This window comes from Mastigoproctus giganteus, chromosome 5 (genome assembly GCF_048544385.1).
Source record: "Mastigoproctus giganteus isolate SK-2022 chromosome 5, ASM4854438v1, whole genome shotgun sequence".
Lineage (NCBI taxonomy): Eukaryota > Metazoa > Arthropoda > Arachnida > Uropygi > Thelyphonidae > Mastigoproctus > Mastigoproctus giganteus.
Genome location: NC_143579.1, coordinates 75,238,687 through 75,263,696, shown reverse-complemented (window position 1 = coordinate 75,263,696; position 25,010 = coordinate 75,238,687). Strand labels below are relative to the sequence as shown.

The window sequence follows — 25,010 nt, the reverse complement described above, 5'->3', positions numbered from 1 at the left end:
GTTTTATGGTAGTAACCCCCAGAAATGTGCTTTAGTAAAATGTGAGGTGTCAATAGTGTATCTCGGCCTTTACGGTGTTGTTTATTCAGTTGCTACACGCGCGCAGCTTTGTTTCTGTATATCAAGCGTGCCACCTCGTTTGTAATTGTGCTTGATTCCCTAAAAATTAGTAAAATACTTAAAAGGTGTGAATAGGAAGCGTCCTGGCTAAGATACTGCAGATTCAGAGAGAAAAATAGAGAAGCAATATTGATAAACAGAGGCGGACTGGGTCAAAAATTCTTACCCGGGAAAATTTGTAGTGGCCTCACACTACGGTTTATGGAGAAAATCACACCGGCCTCCGGCCCACCGTGGTTTCCCCCGTAAGGCTTATGGCCAGTCCGCTTCTGTCGATAGAGAAAAAATATGAAATTGTGAAACGCTTTGAGCAAAATGAAAGACCATGTGATATTGCACGTGCTACAGACCTAAATGAGTCAACGCGGAGAATTACAAAGAATGCAGAGAAAATAAAAACAACTTTCATAGCGGGAACAACTCAAAGTGTAATTAAAATCCATTAGATTAAGACACAAAGAATTGGAAGAGATGGAACGGCTGTTATCTCTTTGGATAGAAAATCAAACAAAAAGCAAGTTTGCTTACGATAGAAGCAAAAGCATTAGCAATATTTTATTACAACTTACGTATTATAATTTATACTCACGTATTATAAAATACGTAAGAATTTTATTACGACTATTTTATTTAATATAATAAATTTTTTACGAATAAAATACGTATTTTATCCGTAAAAAATACTTTTTTAGTATTAAAAAATACTAAAAATACTTTATTATAATATAATATTATTTTTATTATATTATTTTAATCGTTATAAAATACGTAAGTATTTTATAACGATTAAAATTACCCGATTATTTATTGTGTTTTGTAATGTTTTGGTTCCAAATGTGTGTTCAATCTTGGGTGGTCGGCACGTAACCCTACTTTTCCCATAGGGCCTGTTGTTTGCATTGCACGATTTTGCATTGCACGAGGGTTTCTAGGAACGCAACTATCGTGCTATACGAGGAGAGACTGTATTTGATATCAAAATTATTTTTTGCATCCAGTTCCTTTGTAACCATATCATAGTATCCAATAAAATTTGTGAGACAAGACTTTTTTCTTAACAAGCCTATGCTGTGTCTGAATTATTGCTGCAGTCTTGTCTACATGATCCTGCAATTCATCTTTAACCAGTGACTCCATTATTTTACCCAGAACAGAAGTTAAACTAACTGGTCTGTAATTTACTCATGTCACCCTTCGATCCCGCTTTGTGAATTGGTGATACTTTTGCACATCTCCAGTCCGTGGGGACTTCCCCTGAGTCCAAGGATACTCTCATAATTATGGCTAAGGATTTGCTTACTTCCTTTGCGGCCTCCTTTAATATAACTGGATAGATCCATCCACCCTTAAAGATTTAATTACAATCAAGGGTAAAGGAAAGGGTTTTTGCTTCCATAAAGGTAAGTACACCTTTACGGAAGGTGTACTCACCTTCGACAGTTTTTAAATTCTCCGACAGTTTTTAAATTCTGTACAGTGGGATAAACTGACGATGTTACCAACAGTAAATTCTAAGTGGGAAGCATTCAAGGAATTAATCGTGGATGCTACTAAAAGTTTCATACCTATTAATAAATATTGTTCAAGGTTTAGGCCTAAATGGTTATCTAATGAACTAATGAGACTCATAACAGAGAAGAAAAATGCATGGGATGCATATAAATTATCAAGTGACTCAGAAGCCTATGGCAGATATAAGCTAGTCTGTAATCAGGTCACAAAGGAGGTTAGGCAGGCGAAGTCAGATTACGAGAAATCCTTGGCAAAAGATGCTAAGAAAAACAGCAAGGATTTCTTTACTTATATAAACTCTAAAAGGAATGGGATGAATCTGATTGGTCCACTTTACATCGATGGTTTGACTGTTGATGATCCTGCTCAGATAGCAAACAAACTGAATGAGTATTTTGCTTCTACATTCACACATGAGGAATTATTAAGGTTTGAAAATGCCAGAAGGTTATCAAATTGTAGCAGGATACTTAATGATTTTGTAATAACTGAAAGCAAAGTGGAGGAGAAATTGAAGTTAAACATAAGAAAAGCACCTGGTGTGGATGGGATCTATCCATTTATATTAAAGGAGGCGGCAAAGCAACTAAGCAAACCCTCAGCCATAATTATGAGAGCATCCTTGGACTCAGGGGAGGTTCCCACGGAATGGAGATGTGCAAATGTATCCCCAATTCACAAAGGGGGATCGAAGGGTGACACGAGTAATTAGAGACCAGTTAGTTTAACTTCTGTTCCGGGTAAAATAATGGAGTCACTGGTTAAAGATGCATTGCAGGATCATCTACACAAGACTGCAGCAATAATTCAGACACAGCATGGGTTTGTTAAGGGAAAGTCTTGTCTGACAAATTTGATAGGATATTAGATGTGGTTACAAAGGAACTGGATGCAAAAAATAATTTTTATATCATATATTTGGATTTCAGGAAAGCTTTTGACACTTGCGCATGGAAGACTATTGTACAAATTGGAGTAGAATGGTATTAAGGGTAAGTTGCTACAATGGATAAAAGGATGGTTAAGTGCGAGAAGACAGAGGGTGGTAATCAATGGGTGCTGCTCTTCTTGGACTAATGTTATTAGTGGAGTCCCACAGGGTTCGGTGTTGGGTCCACTGTTGTTTTGTATATTTATCAATGATATTGATGAAGGTATATCAGGCTTAATGTCGAAGTTTGCAGATGATACAAAGGTTGGCAGGGTTGTTAATGACAGTAATGGCAGTGTGCTACTGCAACAGGATCTAGATAATTTGGGCAGATGGGCTAAGAAGTGGCAACTGAAGTTTAACCTTGACAAATGCAAAGTACTGCATATGGGTAGAAGTAACCCCAGAGAAACGTACCAACTGTGTGGTACTACACTTAAGGTGGTAGAAAATGAAAAAGACCTGGGAGTAATTGTGCAGTCAGATATGAAGTTTTCTGAGCAATGCAGACAGGCTGCCAGGACAGGTCATGGGGTTTTGTCAATGATATATAGGAATTTTGCTAGCAGGGAGAAGGAGGTGATTGTCCCTCTGTATAAGGCAATGGTCAGGCCACTCCTTGAGTACTGCATACAGGTCTGGAAGCCTCATTTTAGGAAGGATGTAGATTTACTTGAGTGTGTACAGAGAAGGGCAACAAGATTGGTTAGGAGAATGAAGGGATCCTCTTACCAAGAGAGGCTTAAGTTCTGCAAATTGCAGTGGCTGGAGACTAGGCACTGTGCGGTGATCTGATTGAGGTATATAAGGCCTTGAATGGGTTAAGCACGCTGAATTCTGATGGGATCCTTCCACTTGTTCAGATTACGAACCTAAGGGGGCATAAATTCAAATTAAGAAAAGACAGATGTAGAATAGATGTGCGGAAATTTGCGTTTAGCCAGCGGGTGGTTAATTGCTGGAAAAAACTTCCATCTGTCATTGTGGAAGTTGATAGGTTGAATAAATTTAAGGAGGAACTGGACAGGCATTTGGAGGGAATTGTGTGATTTTTTTTTTTTTTTTTTTTGGCTGATGCTGCATAAGCTCATACACTTGCTTTCTTGCATCACATGCCACTACTACTACTACTACTACTACCTGAGGTGCCTTTCTTATGTTTAACTTCAAAAATTTCTCCTACACTTTGCTCTCAGTTATTACAAAATCATTAAGCACCCTGCAACAATTTGATAACCTTCTGGCATTTTTCTTCCTTAATAACTCCTCATGTGTGAATGTAGATGCAAAATATTCATTCAGTTTGTTTGCTATCTGAATTGGATCATCAACAGTCGAATCATCGATATCAAGTGGACCAATCTGATTCATCTCCTTTCATTGTAGAACGAATCCTCCGCATTCGTTCATTGTAGAACGAATGCGGAGGAATACTGTCGGTCGGCATAGCATGTGCATGATGTGTTGAGCGCTTCCCGCCTTGATTAGTTATCATCTTTGTTATCGTTTCTAAGGTTCATTTATTAGTTTAGTTTGGTTATCTGCTTATTTGCCCTTTAGCAGTGAAAATATTTTTTAAAATTATTCTGCTGTATAATTTTAGCCATGAGCCATCAAAATAGAATGAGAAAGCTAATTAACTTAGACATCAAGAAAGAAATAATTTCCAAGTGAGAAAGTGGAAAAGGTGTAGGAGATCTAAGTGCTGAATATGGTATGGCTAAATCAACAATTAGTACAGTTTTAAAAAACAAGGAAGAAATAAAAAGTGCACAGGTCGTGAAGAGAATCTCTATGTTAAGCAGTTCATGTTGTAATATCACGGAAAAGATAAACTCTTCTATTAGTGTGGCTTAATGAAAAACAAATGGCAGGCAATATTGTCAGTGAGGTGATTATTTGTGAAAAGGCCAAACAATTGTTTGAGGAACTTGGTGCTAAGGCTCCTAGTACTGGTTCTGTGAAGGAGTTTTTTGGCACCAAGGGGTGGTTTACTGGATTTAGGAAAAGGACTGGATTACACAGTGTTGTGAGGTATGGTGAGGCTTCCAGTGCAAATGGGGACACTGCTGAGCAACATTGTGAGAAATTTAAGAAAATAATTAAGGATGGAGGCTTTCTTTTGCAGCAGGTGTTTAACTACGACGAAACTGGCCTTTTCTGGAAGAGAATGCCATGCAGAACATATATCATGAAGGGTGACAGCAAGGTCAAACCACTGCTCGTGTGCCATTCGTAGAACCCAAGAACTTTTAAAAACATCAGGAAAAACCGCCTTGGAGTTTTGTGGCATTCCAACCACAAGGCTTGGGTGACTGAGGTGTTTGGCCCCACTGTCTGTGACTACCTTAGGAGAAGAATCTTCCATTGAAGGTTCTTTTGGTCATGGACAATGCTCCAGCCCACCCTCCTAATTTGATGGAAGAATTACCAAATGAGTTCAGTTTTATCAAGGTTTACGTGCCACCTAATACGATGCCTCTCCTTCTGCCTATGGACCAGCAGGTGGTTGCAATTTTTAAATCACACTGTTCAAGAAATGTTTTGAGGCCACTTCTTCCAGTGATGTGACTCTGAAGAACTTTTGGAAGAGTCACCTTAATATAGCAGATGCTGTTTTCCTAATTGTGGTTGCTTGGAAGGAGGTTTCTGTTAGGTACTTGAATTCGGCTTGGAATCCAATGTGGCTTGACCCTGTGGCTCCAAGGGACTTCAACGGCATTCAACAGTTGGAGGAAGAGCCTGTTGTGCAGGAAATTGTATGTCTGGGCAGTTCCATGGGCCTGGAGATCAATGAGGAGGACATGGAGGACCACAGGAAGGAGCTATCATTTGAAGAGCAAACAGAGCTTCACAATGAAGAGGCACTGAAGAAGAGGAAAGCTTTCAGGGACGAGAAGGATGAGGACAAGGAAAAAAGTCACAGCATTCCAGCTGAGGACCTTAAAGAGGTTTTCTCTTGTTGGAATAAACTATCCAAACTTATAAAAGATTATCATCCGGATATTGCTGCTGTGGAAATGGACCTTAATCATTTTAATGACACCTTGATGGCCCACTTTTGGAGGTTCCAAAAATCCAGGATAAAGCAGTCAAGCCTGGATTCATTCTTCAAAAAGGTGGACAAATGTCCTTCAACTGATGAACCTCCCACAGGACAGTCACCCAAGATGAGTAGGAACGATGACTCCTCTCCTTCCACCTCTATGTGACTTTATGATTTTTATTAGGGAATATTTGTTTATATTTTCACTGGGGGAATATTGGTTATGCTTTTCAAATTTTATGTACAGTTAAATAAATTAATTTTATATTATTTTTACATCTATATTTTTCATTTTGTATTATATTTTTCTTTTTTAAATTGTTGTATTGGATGTTAACTTTGCTCTAGACTGTGGCCTGGAACGGATTACCCCTAAATACATATATTTCAATGTATGCTAGAACAAACAGATGCTATAACAGACGAGGTTCTGGAACCAATTACGTTCGTTCTAGCATACCCTACTGTATAAGTAAAGAAATCCTTGCTGTTTTTCTTAGCATCCTTTGCCAAAAATTTCTCATAATCTGTCTTCATTTGCCTAATCTCCTTTGTGACTTGATTACAGACTAGCTTATAAGTGATGGAAACTAAAGAAAAATCTAAGATAATGGGAATGCAAGAACATTGTTAATAGGTTTATGAAACCAGAAAGTGAAGATTGGGCATCACTCAATTAGAGGAAAGTTAAAATTTTTCTTCTGAAACAAGTGTTCTAAAGATAAATCAAAAAGAAAATTGCTACATATGCTTCAGTCAAGGACATTTAGAGCCAGCTTGAGGTTGGAGCAAACATCCTCACTGGGCTCACGTTTCCCATCCAGTTCCCGTTTTCTAAATATGTGGCAGTGGTTTGCTCTCTCTTTACGATATCTGGGCCTGTGTCAGCTAACCTGGCTGCCCCTCCCCATCTCAGCACTCCTGCTGATGGTTTTAACATCTCACTTATAAACTTCAAGTGAAGATTGTGTGTTAAAAATCTGTATTCTAAGGTAATCATTTGTTAAAATATGTGAGAATGACAAGACTTCAGATTTGATCCAATGATAATGTAATTTTAAACTTTGAATGTTGATTAAACTCTGAATTTTGATTGTTTCTCTTTCCAAATATCAAATATTCATATTGTACTTTTAGACATCACTTTACTTAAATTGATGTCTAAATATAGGTGTTATGCAATAGTTTATTGCAAATGTCCTATGTTTAACATTAATTCTATCTGGTACTCCTATATTTAATGCTAGTCCACACCATTCTGGTGAGGACCAGCATTAAATATAGGAGTACCAAGAGCTTCACCATAAAGCATGTTTCACAAAAAAAAAAAATAATAATAATAATCCTACAAAAAATGTTAAAATAGTAATTGGATTATAACCAAAAGAAAAACTTTTCTGTTCCATTTGTATCCAGATTCCTCCTCTTAACAGACCTGGAACCTTACAAAAACCAGGATTTCTGTTATTCTTAATTCTTGCATTCTATTTGTTCAAAATTTTACACTGTTAATAAATGAAAAAAAAACACTTATAAAATGTTTTTTTTTTTCTCTCTCTGCCTAGTGGTAATGTTAACTTATAAACGAGAAGCAGTGCTTATTGATTCTTTACAACGACTAAAAGGGCTCCCTTTTTTAAACAAAGTGGTGGTAGTATGGAATAGTCCACAGCCTCCTGCTTCAGATTTACGTTGGCCAGAGATTGGAGTTCCTATACAGGTAATAAAAAAACAAAGTACAAGAAAGAGATAGTAAATTAAAAGGTTAATTTCTGTTAATATGTTAATTTAATTTTATTTTGTTTATTATCGTTTTTTCTACAGATAAAAGTTTACATAAACTAAAAGAGCTAATTTCTCTCATTTTTGTCAACCATATGCAAATCTCACAAAACTGTATCAGTGGCAACACTGTATACCTCTAACTGTAGAACAGTGGTTGTTAGATTATACTTACACAAACTCATCCATACCAATTTGTTCATAATGAGGTCATCGTGAAATATTCCCTATCTGAATGTTTGTTTATTGTCAGGCAATACTTTTGTTCAAAATTGTCTATGAATGTCAGAGTCAAAATTTGAAAAAAGCTATCCCAATTCACCAGTACAAAAGAAATCAATTTCATGACTAGTAACCCATTTTCATGAAACAGTGTTTGTGACAAGACAGGAACTGGACACTCTTTGTTGCTAAATGAAGAAAAACTTGACAGTGTTAATCAGTATTTATTGCTGTGAAGACTGGCATCATAAATGGGTACCTTATTCACAACACAAAAGACTTTTAAAAAGTAAAAATCCCTGTTGTTCATGTAATGCATGAAGAACTTGAAGAATTGTTAAAGAAAAAAGATTGCATTATTGTCACTGGTCTCATTCATTTTATTGATTCAAATGGAATTGGCATTTTTGACTTTGTTTTCTTCAGTGCCAAAACTTGGTTCCACTTGAGTGGGTATGTTAATAGTCCAAACAGCAGGATATGGAATAGTGAAAGGTTTCATGTTTTTCGTTAAAAACCTTTGCATCCTCAAAGAATTGGAGTGGACCATTTCATGTTGCCAAGTGATCCAACCTCTCATCTTCAAGAACATTACTTGTTTGAAACATGAAGTGATATTTGGGTCCCTGTGGCTATCGCAGACATTCTTTCAGATATGCCAAGCTATGCTTGCTCTCTGGGAGTCTAAAATGCTGATGGAACTGATATTCAGGTGACACTCGAGTCAGGTGGATCTAATTTTGACAGTCTTTTTGGTGAGAGCCAAATCCTCTGCTTGCACCTTCACAATGGTAGAACTGTTAGTAACCGTGGGTGTAACCCCCATGTGCAAGTCCTGAAATACAGCATCTAGAACACTGCAGGTGACCACCAGGTGCAAACTAACATAAGCAGGGGTCAAGTGTGGTGCCCAAACCACAAGGAGCTATACCACACCTCTCTGTTACCAGGCAATACTAGGTGGTAAATGACTTTCATCAACCAGTGCAATACCACCACTTTGCTTATTGGAGGCTTGAAGTGGTGGTACCCATGTTTAGTCTCCAGAGAAAAGCTCTGGCAAACCCTCTTCTGTCATGCAGTATGATTGATGTCATTTGAAGTGGACCAATCTGATGTTATGGTGAATGTCATAGCAAGATCCAATCTTCCTTACATTTTGAAGGTACAGCTCTAAAATGGTGGTTGCAGGCTGGCTGCTAGATAGTCCACCTGACCGAATCTATTAGTAATTCTCTAGGAGACTTCAGAATCAGCTAGTGTATAATCTTGCTGCTTCTACTCTGCCAGATAGTGACTGGAGGGAGTACGAGTAGTATGTATGTAGGGGCGGGGTCATTGTCCAACTATCCAAAAAATTCATTTCTTCATACAGCATGCCCCCCCCCATCTTTTCTTCTGAATACACCACAAATTGTCAGACTAATAGAACAAATTTATCTGCAAAAAGATCTAAACCTCCCAAGCACTTCTTAGTTCATTTCACAAATATACATAGTCTCAGTTTTCATCTCAGTGATGTCCATTTCTACTTACAGCCTGCCAAATCCCATGTACTTTTTCTGACATAATCCCAGTTATCGGTTGACTAAACCATTGCTCATCTCAGTTGTCCGATTTATTTGCTGTATGATTCCTTTCGCTTCAAAGGTGGTACTTGTACATATGTCCATTCTGATGTTCCCTGTCAGAGACTTAGTAATTTGGAATCTCCTCTTTATGATCATCTTTGGCTTAAAATCTCTCTACCACATTCTGTCAAATTCGTCTGTTGTCTATCGTTCGCCCAACTCCATTAATCACTTGGAACTCTTTGAAACTTGATTTCCTTTAGTCCAATTTTCCTATCAGTGAGGTAATTTTCCTTGGTAATTTTAATGTTCACAACTCCAGTTGACTTCCATTTTCTAGTCACACGGACCTAGCTGGTCGAGATGCTGAGGCTTTTGCAATTACTAATGACCTTGCGCAGATTGTTCATTTACCCACCAGAATACCAGATAATCCTAACCGCAGAGCCGGTATGCATGATTATTTTCTCACAAACATCCCTTCTAAGTACACAGTCAAGGTGAGTGGTCCTTCAGGCACCTTAGACCACAACTTGGTGATGGTCTCTTCTCCGATGGAGCCTTTCTCTCGCAGCCATTCTCAACCTCATGTTGTTTGGCATTACAGGAATGCAAAATGTTACGATCTGTGATATTTCTTTTCTTCTTTTGGTGAGATTATTGTTTCAAATCTTCTGATGTCAATGTTTGCTTAAATTTTGTCAGTGAAATTATTCTTGTAGGGATGGTATCCTTTATTCCACACTCCACCTTAAAATCTCGTCCTTTATTTAAACCTTGGTTTTCGAATAAATGTGCTAAGGCTGTTCAATAGAAGAACATTGCATATTGTAATTGGCTTATTTCTAAATCTCCAGATTAATTTTCTGTCTACGCCAAATTTTGCAACAATTATAAAGCAGTTATTAATCAGTCCAAATTAGATTTAAAACAGGCTAAGAGTAGAAAACTTGCTTCTTGTCTAAATGGTAGCCAAGCATTCTGGTTTCTTGCCAAAGTTATTGGCTGTAACTTTTGCCCATCTGTGTTCCCACCTCTGTCACCTGACGGTTCTATTGCCACTTCAGCCAAAGATAAAGCTGACCTGCTTGCATCCTATTTTTCTTCTAATTCATGTATTGATGATCTTGGTAAACCAACTCCTACCATTCTCCATTCGATGCCTCCTGTGGTCTTCTGTCAAAAGGATGTCCAAACGATTTTGATGAATATTGATACTAAGAAAGCTGCAGGTCATGGTGGTATTTCTCCATTTGTTCCCAAAATCTGTGCTCCTGAACTTATTCCTGTTGTGTCGTCTTTGTTCACTTTCTTATTCCAAAGTGTTTTCCCTACTGCTGAAATTTCCTCATATCCAGCCTGTTCCTAAAAAGGGTGAAAAATCCCTCACATCCAATTATTGTCCCATTGTAATTACTTCTACTTTTTTTCTGAAGTAATGGAGGAATCAATTAACTGCCAACTCCTAAACTGTCTAAAAAAAACTTTCCATCTGATCAATGGTCACCTATATGGATTCCATCAGTGTAGATCCACTGGCAATATTCTGGCTTGCATTACCCATCTACAGACATATTCAGCGGAAAAGTTTGGTGAAACTCAAGTAGTTGCTCTTGAAATTTCAGTCTTTTGAACATGTTTGGCATAAAGGTCTTCTAAATAAGCTTCCATCTTATGGTTTGCCAACTTTTTTTTTTTTTTGTAATTGGGTAGCCAGTTTTCTCTCTGATCACTCACTGCAGGTAATAATAGATGGCTACCCGTCTTCTAATTTCTCCACTAATACCGGTGTTCCTCAAGTTTCTGTTCTTTCTCCCACTCTTTTCCTCTTGTACATTAATGACCTTCTTCCATTGACCAGAGATCCTACTCATAGTTTTGCTGATGATAGCACGTTGCATTCCACCTTCCAGTTTGAGAAACCGTGCTCTGTACATACTTCAACTTCTCGAATGTTCACTACCAGTTCCTTATATGCTGGTCTCCAGTCCAGTGGGAAAAAGACAACTTAGTTGATTTCAATTCAATTCTTATATCTCACAAAAAGGATTCTTCTGCTCCCGTGCTCATCTTCAATGACACTGATTTCTATGCAAGATCATATATCTTTATTGGGTATTACTTAGACTTCTAATCTCTCTTGGAATAAGCATATTACAAATATTGTTTCCTCTGCATTTAAAAAACTGGGTTTACTCTTTCGCTCTCGGCATTACTTTTTTTTCCTAACTTGTTCTCTCTCTCTACAAATCGTACATCTGCCCTACCATGGAATATTGTTTCCACATCTGGGGCTGTGCCCCCCCAAAAACTCTCTCAGGCTTCTAGATTCCATTCAGAAAAGGTTCAGTTAGGATAATTAATGACTCATCTGTAACAGTCTCTCCACTCTTCTCATTGTTCTGTTTCTGCTGCATGCCTTTTCTATAGATACTTCCATGGGCACTGTTCTTCTGAATTGGCTTCTATAATTCCTGCTCTCTCTTTCAAAGAAGTCTGAACATGCTCATCTTCAGTGACACTCTGATTTCTAGGCAAGATCATATATCTTTATTTGGTATTACTTAGACTTCTAATCTCTCTTGGAATAAGCACATTACAAATATTGCTTCCTCTGCATCTAAAAAACTGGGTTTTCTCTTTCACTCTCGACTTTACTTTTCTTCCAAACTGTTGTTCACTCTGTACAAATTGCATATCTGCCCTACCATGGGATTTTGTTCCCACATCTGGGACGGTGCCCTCAAAACATTTCTCAGGCTTCTAAATTCCATTCAGAGGAGGTTCTGTTAGGTTAATTAATGACTCAGCTCTAACAAAGTCTCTCTGCTCTGTTTCATTGACATTCTGTTTCTGTTGCATGCCTTTTCTATAGATACTTCCATGGCCACTGTTCTTCTGAATTGGCTTCTATAATTCCCACTCTCTTTTCCAAAGAAGTCCAAACACATGCCACAACCAGTCAGTATCCTTTTATTGTCCAACTTCAAACTCACAGAACCAACTTTTCTTCTTCCTCGTTTATTCATTCAACTTCCGTTCTCTCGAACAATTTTCCTTCATATGTATTTCCTGGAAATTACAATCTACAAAAGTTCAAATCTAATGTCAACATATATCTTCTTTCATCTTCTCAACCTTCAACCCGAAAATGAAGAGGGGCATGGAAAGACTCTATAAAAAGTAATGGAAACTAGCAACTGTTGCAAGCATAGCATTTCAATTTTATCTCACATGCACCTTATATAAGTACTATAGGTTCTAATACTTCTCGTGTTTGCGGTTTTCATTAAAAAAAATAATAATAATAATACACCAGTTTATTTTGCTACCTGACAATGACAAACAGTATTTTTGATTTCAGCAAGATATGGCTACTGGTGAGAATCCATTGCAACTGACAATGATGAGAGACACCTTTTTTCAGTTATTGTCCTATTTTTAATAATTTGTGGTTCCCAAAATCTCCCGATTTAACATTGACAGATTACTTGCAAATATAGATGTTCCAATATTACAAAAAATCATTAGTGAATATGATGAAAAGAATCTATGCATAAATATCATATTTCCAAGTGTAGCATTAGGTTCCCTTAAAATTTTATATTCCAGTTTCAGCAAAAATTCCCTTAAAATGAGTTCCCTGTCATTGATAAAAGCATGCAAGTTATAAAAAATAGCAGTTTTTTGGGAGAAAAAAAAATGTGTATGGGTATAGACTGAGTTGGCTTTGCATTAACAACATCCCCCTCCCCAGTGTAGGAATGGGCTGGTCTGTAATTTTACTGAAGCTCAAAATCAGGAAAAGCTGATATAAGATAGCCATACGTGCATGGTGATTAGTTTTTGAATGTGCAAGGAAGAATGGGTGTCAACCCATTCTTCTTTGTGCCCCCAGTGTCTTTCCACCTTCAAACACGAAATGACACTTTGGGCAAAATGTGCAGGTGCCAGTATTCCAATGTAATGATCGGAATGGACACACCTAAGCTCAGGTGACACCTTGCTAACTAAACAGGCAGGATCCTCCACCTCCAGCCTGCAGGAAGAAATTATCAACACCAAGGATGGGCCTTTAACCCACGTGTGACTTACCACCTCCTAGATTCCAAGAAGAACGCCATGGGTGGGTCTTGTGACCCATATGTGACCTCTCCACTGGACCGGACTTTCAACAAAATCTGACTATGACCACAGCTCCGCTGCCACCCCACCTCTTGGCGATCTGTGCCAGGCACTCTTGCCTGGCCACTTTCTCTCCCTTCCCTGGTGGGGGGATGAGTTTCCATCTCCTCCCCTCCCCTCCCTGCCACTCTCTCTTCCTCCTGGTGGGGCTGTCTTCCCTACTGACCCCATATCTCCCCTTCTACCTACCTCCCCTACTCTAACAAAACAGGCCGAGTATGCCCTAACAAACACTGCCAAATTCCAAATATCAAACCAATTCCTAAATCAACCACGTTCTTTAACACTTTTCTGCCATTCAATTCTAGCGTCCTCCACTTTTTATTTATTTTTTTAAATTGGCTTGCTACTGAAATCTCCAGAAACTAGGTGGCAGGACCGGCCAGAGTATTTACAAAATCTATTGGGTACCTGACCTGCCTCCCCGTGGCAAAGTGTGAACAATGTTGGGCCCCACTAGGGGCCTAACGGCTAAAAGGTTAGAAGAACAACGGTACATAACACTACACGTATTCCATTCCCCATACCCTTTTGAAAATCTCTGGTCTTCACAGTGTACTGCGTTATACACACAATGTATACACTTCAGAGATGGGGGAAACCCCTGGCACTGTTAGACAGCCTACACACTTTATACCAATAGGAGGATTGAATGTCCCTTACATGTTGACTGTTGTTTCCTGTATATATATATATATATATAAAATAAAATAAAATAAATTCTATATATCATCCAAGTAAAATGAGTACAAATGAGTGTAAAGCTTGGTCACCTGTGTAAACTGTGTAGTGGCCTTGTGAATGTGCTTTGCTTTTTTTTGTCAAAACCTGTGTCCTGTCCAAATGTGAGGTGATGGATGAAACAAGGTAAATGAGTGAGTAAATGTTGTACTGTTAGAAACCAGACTATCCCTAAATAAGTTTATAAAAAAAAGAAAAAATGTGCACTGTGTAATTATCAGTATGATAGCTGTATACTTGAAAGGAATAAATGGTTGGTGTGTGTTGTTCTAGCATGCCCCCTCGAAATTAGACTGCAGTGAGGGCAACCTATGTGGAAACTCCCCTGCATTGCTGACATCATGCCCTATAATTTGTAGCATTGTGTAGGATATGCTGACACTGGCTACAACTGGTCTAGCTGGTGTGGGATTATTCATAGAGAACCACTGTCCTCAGTGTGATTTCTCCCAACACAGGGCATCCTGGCCCTATGCTTTGTTCCCAAATTACCCATTCTCCCTTACCCACCTCCCACCCCTACTTTTTGCCTGGTGTTAACCCCCCCCTTGTGGAGAATGGACTTCTTCCACAGGGGTGTCCCTCTATTCCTTTAGCTTCCTACTTCTTGGTGGACAGCCTTTCTATCATCCACCCTATCCCCTTTCCCTTCTAGAGGTTTTTATTACTGGGGTCCTCCCTAGCAAACTCAGGTGTAGTCCAGTGTTTACCCCCCCCCCCCCGTCAGAATTCTTTCTCCTGCTGTATCCGGCTGCCTCCCCAAGGTGATGGACAGAAATGCAGGGTCCCACTAGGGGCCCTGGCGGCTAAATTCCGGAGGAACAACAGACCAACATAACCCAACACTATACTACACAAACTGATACAAATACTTATACTATCTCTGGCATTTACAGAGTTTGTATTGCATCACTAAGCATACTTCATGATTTATAGGGGATATCCCAGGCACCACTAGACAAGAAACACTATATCCCAACAGGAGCACTAACCATGTTCAACAGCGGTTGAACAACCAGCCAAAGGTCACACATGGAACAGCCACATGTGGTAGACACCTATGGTGAGCATTATATGTCTCGTCTTGTAACACAGCAGTGACATAGCATAATGCCCCAGCTAACCACCCAGTACAAAATAGGAATAGCAAAACAAATATCTACATGGACTATGTGCCAGACATTAGCTTGTATAGGCTATGGCAGCTAACAGTCATCACAGGTGCCCATGTTCACTGTGTGAGAGACAAGAAACTGCACCTTGCATGAGCATGGTAGCACCAACACTTAACCACAACCACCGACGTCTCTGTCGTTTGTGTTGTTTGGTTTTTAGGAGCATTAGCAACTAAGACCATATTGCTCCGGGAATATGAGGTGGTCATTCCCTGACCTTTCCGCATCCTCCGTATTTGGTGGTGACGGGCTCGAACCCCGGTCTAATCAAGAAGCGTGTGCTACGCACTGTTGCTCCTTCCCACCTGGCTACCGAGGCGCCTACGTCTTTGTCACCTGGTCTTATGAGTCCTGTATCCAACTCTGTCATGCTGATGGGTATATCCACATTTGGGAAAGCAGAATGAGGCCATGGCACTTGAATGCACTGTTGTTGTTTGGCATGCTATAAACAGTGGTTTTATGGTTGGGGGGGGTGAACAGTTTGATGGGAATGCTTACCTTTCTATCATAACCAACAAACCCCTTCACAATGACAGTGTATCCAAACAACTCCAGCATATATCAACAAAACAACATACCATGCCACAAGGCCCAGCAGATTGCTAACTGGTTTCTGGAACATGACAATGAATTCTCCATGTTCCCATGGCCGCCCAACTCACCCGATCTCAACCCATCTTGGCATGTTTGAAATGTAATGAAAAAGACCATTCGGTGCTTCGTATCATTGTGACATCAAAAGGATATTCAATGCTACAACCATCCGCCCAACAATGTGCAGGCATTACTGGACACATTGTGCAACACTTGATTAGCACTGCCACTAATAATTATCCTAGAACGTGTTTGTTGGATTATAACGACTCCTTGGAATCTGGACTCTCGTTTGAGACTAATGCAAAGGCATCAGTCGTGCGTCTGATTCACAGACTGCGCTTAAAGTTAGTGCTTTGTGTTTGGGATGAAAAACTTAATGACATTATGCGGGCGAAAAACCTTAATGTAGCATTTTCTTCTTGACAAAGTTCCTGGCTGCTGGTTCCAAAATTGCTAGCTCCTTATGCAATGTGAAAAACCTAAATCAACATGAATGTCAAAAACGGGGGAAACGTGGATGGAGGTTGTCACGGGGACAAACGGTGTACTCTTGCGGCCCAAATCGACACTAACACTTCATGGTCTACCACCAGTCGTACAACTTCTCTAGGTTACAGGGGAATGGACAATAACTTGAAACTGAAATAACGATACACACTACAACTATGAGTCACTTCCGATCGACAAAGCAAAACAATGCCACCTAACAGAACAGAAAATAAACAATGCCAACTGGTGGGTAGAAAGTTTTTCTCAACCCATAAAAACATCTTCAAGGTGACAAGCCTTCCCCAGCTTGGGATGATACAGAGCATTAGCTAGGGTACGTCTGATTTTTATTCGTCCTTACATCTCAACCCAACACACACAGAGGGACCGAAGGTGTGACCCGCTTGCAACCCGAACCATCTAAAAAGCACCCAGCCTGGAGCCTCCAACCATCCCATGCAGCTGCCGGTCTTCTGCGGCACAGATAAAACTGACAAAACTTGAAGGAAGCTTTGTCAGTTTCAAGCACAGATAAAACTGACAAAACTTAGGAATTTACCACCAACACCATCTATTGGTGTTGGTGGTAAATTCTGAAAAATTCCAAATTCAATTCTGGTAAATTCCAAATTGAATTTACCAGAAAAATTCTGGTAAATTCCAAATTCTGAAAAATATATGTAGACCCACCATGTGTACCTCCCGCCCCTTCTCAAAGGATTCTGGGTAAAATCGATTCATACCGACATCCGATACTACTCAAGTATGTGATATCAAAATTATTGTTTGCATCTAGTTTCTTTGTAATCACATCATGGTATCCAATCGGATTTGTCAGACAAAACTTTCCCTTAACAAACCCATGCTGTATCTGAATTATTGTTGAAGGTGTGGCAGAACAAGCATTAAATTCTTTCTGTAGTCATCGTAAATAGGACAATCAAATAAAATATGATCCCATGACTCTGTGGGAGTCTATATATACACTGGTGTGCAAAAATTTAAGGACCAGTCAGGTTTTCACCTGTAGCTTCTCATAGGAGTGGCCTGGATATGGCAAAAGCATACCAAAGGAACCTCATGAGGTACAGAAATGATGAAGTAAACAACACCGACACAACAACGGAAACAAAACAATGGCAACCTAGCCCTGGCTGTCATGATACAGATGAATCACTGCCAAAGATGGAACAAAGGGAAGAGGTGGTCCTCAGTAGAGATATGGCCACCCCTAATGTCAGTGCAGTCTTTGCACCGCCTGTCCATACTTAGAACAATGTTGTTGATAAGCTCTTGAGGTAACATCATCCATTCCTCTGTCAGCGCCATCTTCAGCTGGTGAACATTTTCTGGTGGGTGTGGACGTGCCGCTAGGCGTCTCCCCAGAGCGTCCCTTATGTGTTCGATGGGATTTAGTTCGGTGGAATGGGCAGACCAATCCATACGAATAATGTCCTCATTTTCCAAAAGCATATCAACAGCTGCAGTGTGATAGTGTGTGCTGTTATCATCCATAAACACGAACTCGGGGCTAATGGCACCTCGGAAGAGACGTACATGGGAAAGGATTACCTCAGTACAGTAGCGTGCACCAATTACAGTACCGTCTTCCAGTATCTGGAGTTGAGTACGTCCATTCAAGATAACGCCTCCACAGATGAGAACACCTCGATCGTCATATCAATCCCTTTCAGTGATGTTTGCATGGTGATACCGTGTGCCAACTTCTCACCAGATTAGCTGACATCCAGAATCGCTGCTGAGATTGAATCTACTCTCATCAGTAAAGTTTACCTTAAGTAAAAATTTTGTGGTTGTAACCTTTAGAAATAGTATTGGTCCTTAAGTTCTGGTTGAATTATTAGTATTTGTAAAATCTTTAATATAAAATGAAAAAAACTGCATATAAAACATACTACAACAAATATATAGCCATTAATAAAATTACCTAAATGGGAAGGCCTTGAATGGGTTGAGCATGCTGAATTCTGATGGAATCCTTCCACTTGTTCAGATTACAAACCTAAGGGGGCATAAATTCAAATTAAGAAAAGACAGATGTAGAGTAGATGTGCGGAAGTTTGCCTTTAGCCGGCAGGTGGTTGGTTGCTGGAACAGGCTTCCATCTGTCGTGGAGGTTGATGGGTTGGATAGATTTAGGGAGGAACTGGACAGGCATTTGGAGGGAATGGTGTGAATGTTTTTTTTTTTTTTTTTTTTTGGCCGATGCTGCATAAGCTCATACACTTGCTTTCTTGCATCACAAGCCATTATTATTACTACTACTACTACAAGACTTCCTGTAACACCTTGTAGAGTCAATGCCAAGACATGTACAGGCTGTATTACAAGCAAAAGGTGGCTCCCACAAGGTGTTTGGTAGGTTTTGCTAATGTATAGCCAGGTCACCATATACATGTATGTATTATATATATGTATGTGTATATAATACATATATAACGTATATATATGTATTATATATAAATTTTTTTTTTGTTTATTACATAAGTGATATTTCACTATGTAGACCGCCTCTTACTCAAATGGTTCTGGTTCTATCATCTCAGTAGCTGACCAAATTTCTGTATTAATTTTCAGCCGTGGTGGGATGTGTTATTAATTTAAATTACTCTGCCATTTCTGTTTCTACTGCTTGGGATTATTGTACATTTGGAATATAGTCGTCCTCTGATATATATGACATTTCACACTGATATTAAGATAGTCTCTTCAGTAGCTTTAAAATTATTACTCCTTTGTTTTTAAATTTTTCTTGGCTACTGCCTTTCTTTTAGATACTAAATTTTAATTTTAATTATATTTCATGGTCACTGTGCTTCCATCCTCTTACTATATTGCTTCCAATTTTATATTTTTTTCTTTGCCATTATTTTCAGATTGATATATAACATACATATGTATGTGATATATGGTAGGCCGACAAGCCTTTAAACATTGCCGTATGGGTGGTGGTGGTGCCCACTGAGAATAAGTAACAGTATTCTTCTCTACTAGAGAAGCGTTGCTTATTCGAAGTAGTGCAATACCTGGTATCTTGTTGTGAAGGTAGATGCAATATGAGATACAATTAAAATGATGCCTCTACACTATGTATGTAGTTTAATTTTATGGGTTAACTATGGTGCATCTACACCGATATTATATAGCTAATTTATGCCCATATGGAATTATGCCTTGTGCATTTAGCTTTAAATACAGTATCATTCTGTTCACCATTTGACATCTCCCATATTGCGGAATTAACTTCAACTGTGATGGCATGTTTGCATTACCAGTGTACCTGCCCACCCACCCATCAATGATAGGCCAACAAGCCTTGAAACAGTGCTGTCTGGATGGTGGTGCCCACTGAAAATAAGTAACAGTAGCCTTCTCTACTAGAGAAGCGTTGCTTATTCAAAGTAGTGCAATACCTGGTATCTCATGAAGGTAGCCACAATATGAGATACAATTAAAATGATCCGTCTACACTATGTACATAGTTTAATTTTATGGGCTAATTATGGTGCATTTACACCGATATTATATAGTTAATATATGCCCATATGGAATTATGCCTCAGCATAATTCCATATGAGCATAAATTAACGGAGATCCCTTGCATTTAATGCATAATTTAATGGAGATTCCTTGACATTGTCTTTAAATAAATGTATATATAACATATATATAAAAATAAACATTTAGCTAAAAAAAAATCATAAATGAAAGAAAAACAGAAATGAAGGATATCAATAAAGTAAGCATCAGTGGCTGCAAAGGATTACTTACCACACGTTGCATAGATATAATTAGAATATAAAATAAGAATATGTCAGTTGTATGGCAGGTGAAGCAAGTGGCAGAGCAAAAGTAAACCAATGTATAACTACAGCAGTAAATGAAGAGGGAGGGGGAGAATAAATTAAAATAAAGGGTGTTGCAGAAGGAATGCTCTGTGTGGTATTTTTATTAATTGGTATTCTTTATAAATTACATTAGGGATGTAAATTTATAAAATTGCTAATTCATATTTAATGGAGATCCCTTGACAGCCAGGTCCAAATTGTATTGGATATGTTGCTTTTAATTTCATCTTGAGTGTGTGGATTAATGTTGTAGACATTGTTTTTGATATAGCCTCACTAAAAGAAGTCAAATGTTAGCCATATTCCTTTTTGCAATTACTGAATCTGTGATTTAAGGTAATATTCCACCATGAATACATGCTCCTCTATTCTGGGTGCCATATTGATTTACTGTTTGAGCTGTACATATGTATTCGTAGTTTTACAGGCTGTTGACAAAGGATAACTCAGCCATAAACAGATGATGTTTGACTTGTTGCACTATCTTTCTGAAATCAGGCTTTAACAATTTCCTCCACCTCAGTAAGGTGTTCCACTAATTCATTGACTATGTCAGTGTACAGTTGAGAAATTAGTTTCTTTAACAAAGATGGGGCTCCACTCCTGCATCAGTTCATTGTAGCCCACACTCCATTCTTTGTAGGGTGTGGGGGAGTTTTGTGTGCTGCAATAGGATTTTCCAATACACCATAGATGAGTGTTCTGCATTTGCATATCCAGCCTAACATCTTGAGGGTCTTTGTCTACTTTTTCAATGCAACCATCCATAGTAATGACATTATTACTGTGAGTGATTACAGGATTTTTTTTTTTTTTTTTTTTTGCACAGAATATTTTGCACATTCTGGTGGCAAAAAGTTGCTGTATAACATCCACTTTGTATATAAATGGTTTTCCTCACCGCTGTATGACTTGTTACAAAAAATAACTTCATGGATAAATATGAACACAACATTCTCTGCTATGGAATTTGTGCTAAACATTCTTGAATCATAACAATTGATGTGTGAATGTGACTTAAAACATTCACGTTCTGAGTGATGTTTTCACAAGTTTCAATATCACAGATGTTCGTGGTGCCTTAAACATCAAAATTAATTATATAAATCATGTTGAAAACGGTTATAAACAACTGTTTTCAGGTAATATTCCACCATGAAAGCATGCTCCTCTATGCTGGGTACCATATTGATTTACTGTTTGAGCTATGCATATGCATTCATAGCATTAGCATTAGTAGAGGCATTTGATGCAAGAAAGCAAGCTTATGCAGCATCAGCCAAAAAAAAAAAAAAAAAAAAAACCACTTCCACTTCACCCCTCTGTTCGTTCAAAATACCTGTCCAGCTGAGCCTTAAACTTATTTAGGCTATCAACCTCCACCACAAGGGATGGAAGTCTGTTCCACCAACCAACCACCCGCTGGCTAAAGGCAAATTTCCGCACGTCTATCCTACATCTGTCTTTCCTCAATTTGAATTTATGCCCTCTCAGGTGATTTTTCTGAGCTAGAGGAAGAATCCCATCAGCATTGAGCATGCTTAAACCATTCAAGGCTTTATACACCTCTATCAGATCACCTCGCTGGTGCCTAGTCTCCAGACACTGTAATTTGCAAAACTTAAGCCTTTCTTCGTAAGAGCACCCCTTTGTTCCATTCACTAATCTTGTTGCCCTTCTCTGTACTCGTTCCAGCAGCTCTACATCCTTCTTGAAATGAGGCCTCCAGACCTGTATACAGTACTCTAGGTGTGGCCTGACCATCGCCTTATACAATGGAATAATCACCTCCTTATCCCTGCTGGAAAAATTCCTGTATATCATTGACAATACTCCATGAGCTACTCTTGCAGCCCGTCTGCACTGCTCAGAGAACTTCATATCTGCCTGCACAACCACCCCCAAGTCCCTTTCATTCTCTACCACTGTCAGTGTTGTACCACAGAGTTGATACGTTGCTCTGGGGTTGCTGTTTCCCATGTGTAGTACTTTACATTTGTCAATGTTAAACTTCATTTGCCACCTCTCAGCCCATCTGCTCAACCTTTCCAGATCCTGTTGCAGCAGCATAGTGTCAGTAGTGTCCTTGACAACCCTGCCAACCTTTGTATCGTCTGCAAACTTGGACATTAAGCCCGATATACCATCATCAATATCATTTATAAATACAGAAAACAATAATGGACCCAACACTGAGCCCTGAGGGACTCCACTAATAACATCAGTCCACGATGAGCAGTGTCCATTGATTACCACTCTCTGTCTTCTCCCCCTCAACCACCCCTTTATCCATAGCAGCAATTTGCCTCCAATGTCACACTGCTCCAATTTGTGTAGCAAATTGGAGCAGTCTTCCATGTGCAACAGTATCAAAAGCCTTTCTAAGATCCAAGTGTATAATATCAAAGTTATTCCCTGTATCCAGTTCTTTTGTGACTGCATCATAGTATCCAATCAAGTTGGTCAGGCAAGACTTCCCCTTAACAAAACCATGCTGTGTCTGAGCTATAACTGAAGTCTTGTCCAAATGATCCTGCAGTGCTTCTTTAACCAGTGCCTCCATTAATTTTCCTGGAACAGAAGTTAAGCTCACAGGTCTATAATTACTTGTGTCAGCCTTTGATCCTCCTTTGTGAATTGGGGTCACATTTGCACATTTCCAGTCTATGGGTACCTCCCCTGAGTCCAAGGAAGCTCTCATAATTATGGCTAAGGGTTTGCTTACTTCCTTTGCTGCCTCCTTTAATATAACTGGATAGATCCCATCCACCCCGGGTGCCTTTCTTGTGTTTATCTTCAACAGTTTCTCCTCCACTTTACTCCCAGTTATTTCAAGATTCTGTAGCTTACTGCTAGAGTTGAATACACCTCTGACATTCCCCTCGCTGAATAACTCCTCATGTGTGAATGTCGATGCAAAATATTCATTTAGTTTGTTAGCTAACTGAGCAGGATCATCAACACTTGACCCATCAATATCAAGTGGACCAATCTGATTCATCCCCTTCCTTCTAGAGTTTACATAAGTAAAGAACTCTTTGCTGTTTTTCTTTGCATCCCTTGCCAAGGATTTCTCGTAATCTGCCTTCGCCTGCCTAACCTCCTTTGTAACTTGGTTGCATATCAACTTGTATCTATCATAGGCGTCTGTGTCATGTGTTAATTTGTATGTATCCCATGCATTTTTCTTCTCTGCCATATGCCTCATTAGTTCATCTGACATCCATTTTGGCCTAAACCTTGAACAATATTTCTTAGTTGGTATGTAAAGCCTAGTAGCCTAGTAGTTTTACATGCTGTTGAAAGCTGAGACATCATGCACAGAATAAAGATTGTTACTTTTAAATTTCACATTTCTAGCATTCTTATTAGGAGTTATTCACATTTTCATGGGTACACATTTAAAATGTGCACCCTATATGTTACAGGTTACTAAGTGGCTTAAATTTATCACACAATTTCCCTGGTTTTGAAACTATGGTCGAATATAGAACTTTATCACACAATTTCCCTGGTTTTGAAACTATGGTCAAATATAGAACTATTTAGAATTTTTAAATTAAAGCAAATAGCTTATAAAATGTCATTAGCATTAGTAGAGGCATACGATTCAAGAAAGCAAGCTTAAAAAAAAGTAAAAAGTAAACTGCAGCCATTGTCAACCCACTGCAGGATGGAAGCCTCCTCAACAATTCATGTTGAGGGAAATGGACCATAATCTGCCACGCTGGTCCAGTGCGGGTTGGCAGATCGACTGTATTTAGCAGTCAGGGGCTTGAACCCCGGTCTGCTCAAGGAGCGTGTGCTACTGCACTCCCACTCATGACCACTCGCAACTTATACAACATCAACCAGAAAAAAAATATATATTCCCATTTCACACAACCATTCGCTCTAAAAGTTTGTCTAGTTTTTAAATTTATTTAAGCTTTCAACTTCCACAATGACAGATGGAAGTTTGTTCCAGCAATTAACCACCTGCTGGCTAAAGACAAATTTCTGCACATCTGTTTTGCAACTGTCTTTCCTCAGTTTGAATTTGTGCTCCCTCAGGTGCATAATCTGAGCAAGAGGAAGAATCCCATCAGCACTGAGCTTGCTCAAAACGTTCAAGGTATAATACATACACCACATATATGTATTATATGTGTGAGCAGCTCCTAGAACATAAAGTTCAACTCTGCCTTGTTACTTTGTACTTTTTTACAGACTCTGTCAAGGTAAGGTCAGTATGTGTACTATAAAAAAAAAAAATTTCACCCATATAGGAAAAGAATAGTTAGAAGAGAGAGAGGAGGAGGGGGGAAGTTTTTCATCCAACACAGGGGGACAGGAAAGAAAATAAAAACTGTCTGTGTGTGTCCTGTCATGTTGTGTTGTGTATTGGCGTTTTGGCTACCTGAGAGCAGCAGTTAACAAGACTACTGCTTCCAGGCAGTCATCCCTAGTCATGGGAAGGCAGGTCTCACCTTCTGTCTGCTCATCCTCCTCCCCGAGGAAACAGAACTATCTAAAGATAAAGCGGGAGAAGAGAGGAGAGGGACTTTCCCAATCAAGGGTAGAATGAAAGGGGGGGGGAAGATTTGAAGAGAGAGAGAGAGAGAGCAGCTGCCCTGGCTTAGGAAGCCCCTGTTCAGAGCAGAACGCAAAAAAAAAAAAAGTTTTTCATCCTGCACGAGGATTTTCATCCCACATGGGATTAGAAGAGGAAAAGGAAGGAGTAAAGAGAAGAGCTGCTCCAGCTCCAAGGACAGCCCCAAATCGAGA

At 39.1% G+C, this 25,010-nt stretch overlaps 1 protein-coding gene across 1 annotated transcript in view; it reads left to right on the top strand.

Moving 5' to 3' along the window:
- Nucleotides 1-25,010, top strand: part of botv (exostosin like glycosyltransferase 3) — a 213,038-nt gene that overhangs the window by 114,091 nt on the left and 73,937 nt on the right. Inside the window, exon 7 of the mRNA XM_090374579.1 lies at nt 7,175-7,329. Within this exon, the coding sequence (XP_090230705.1) occupies nt 7,175-7,329 (155 nt within the window). The remainder of the gene's footprint in view (nt 1-7,174; nt 7,330-25,010) is intronic.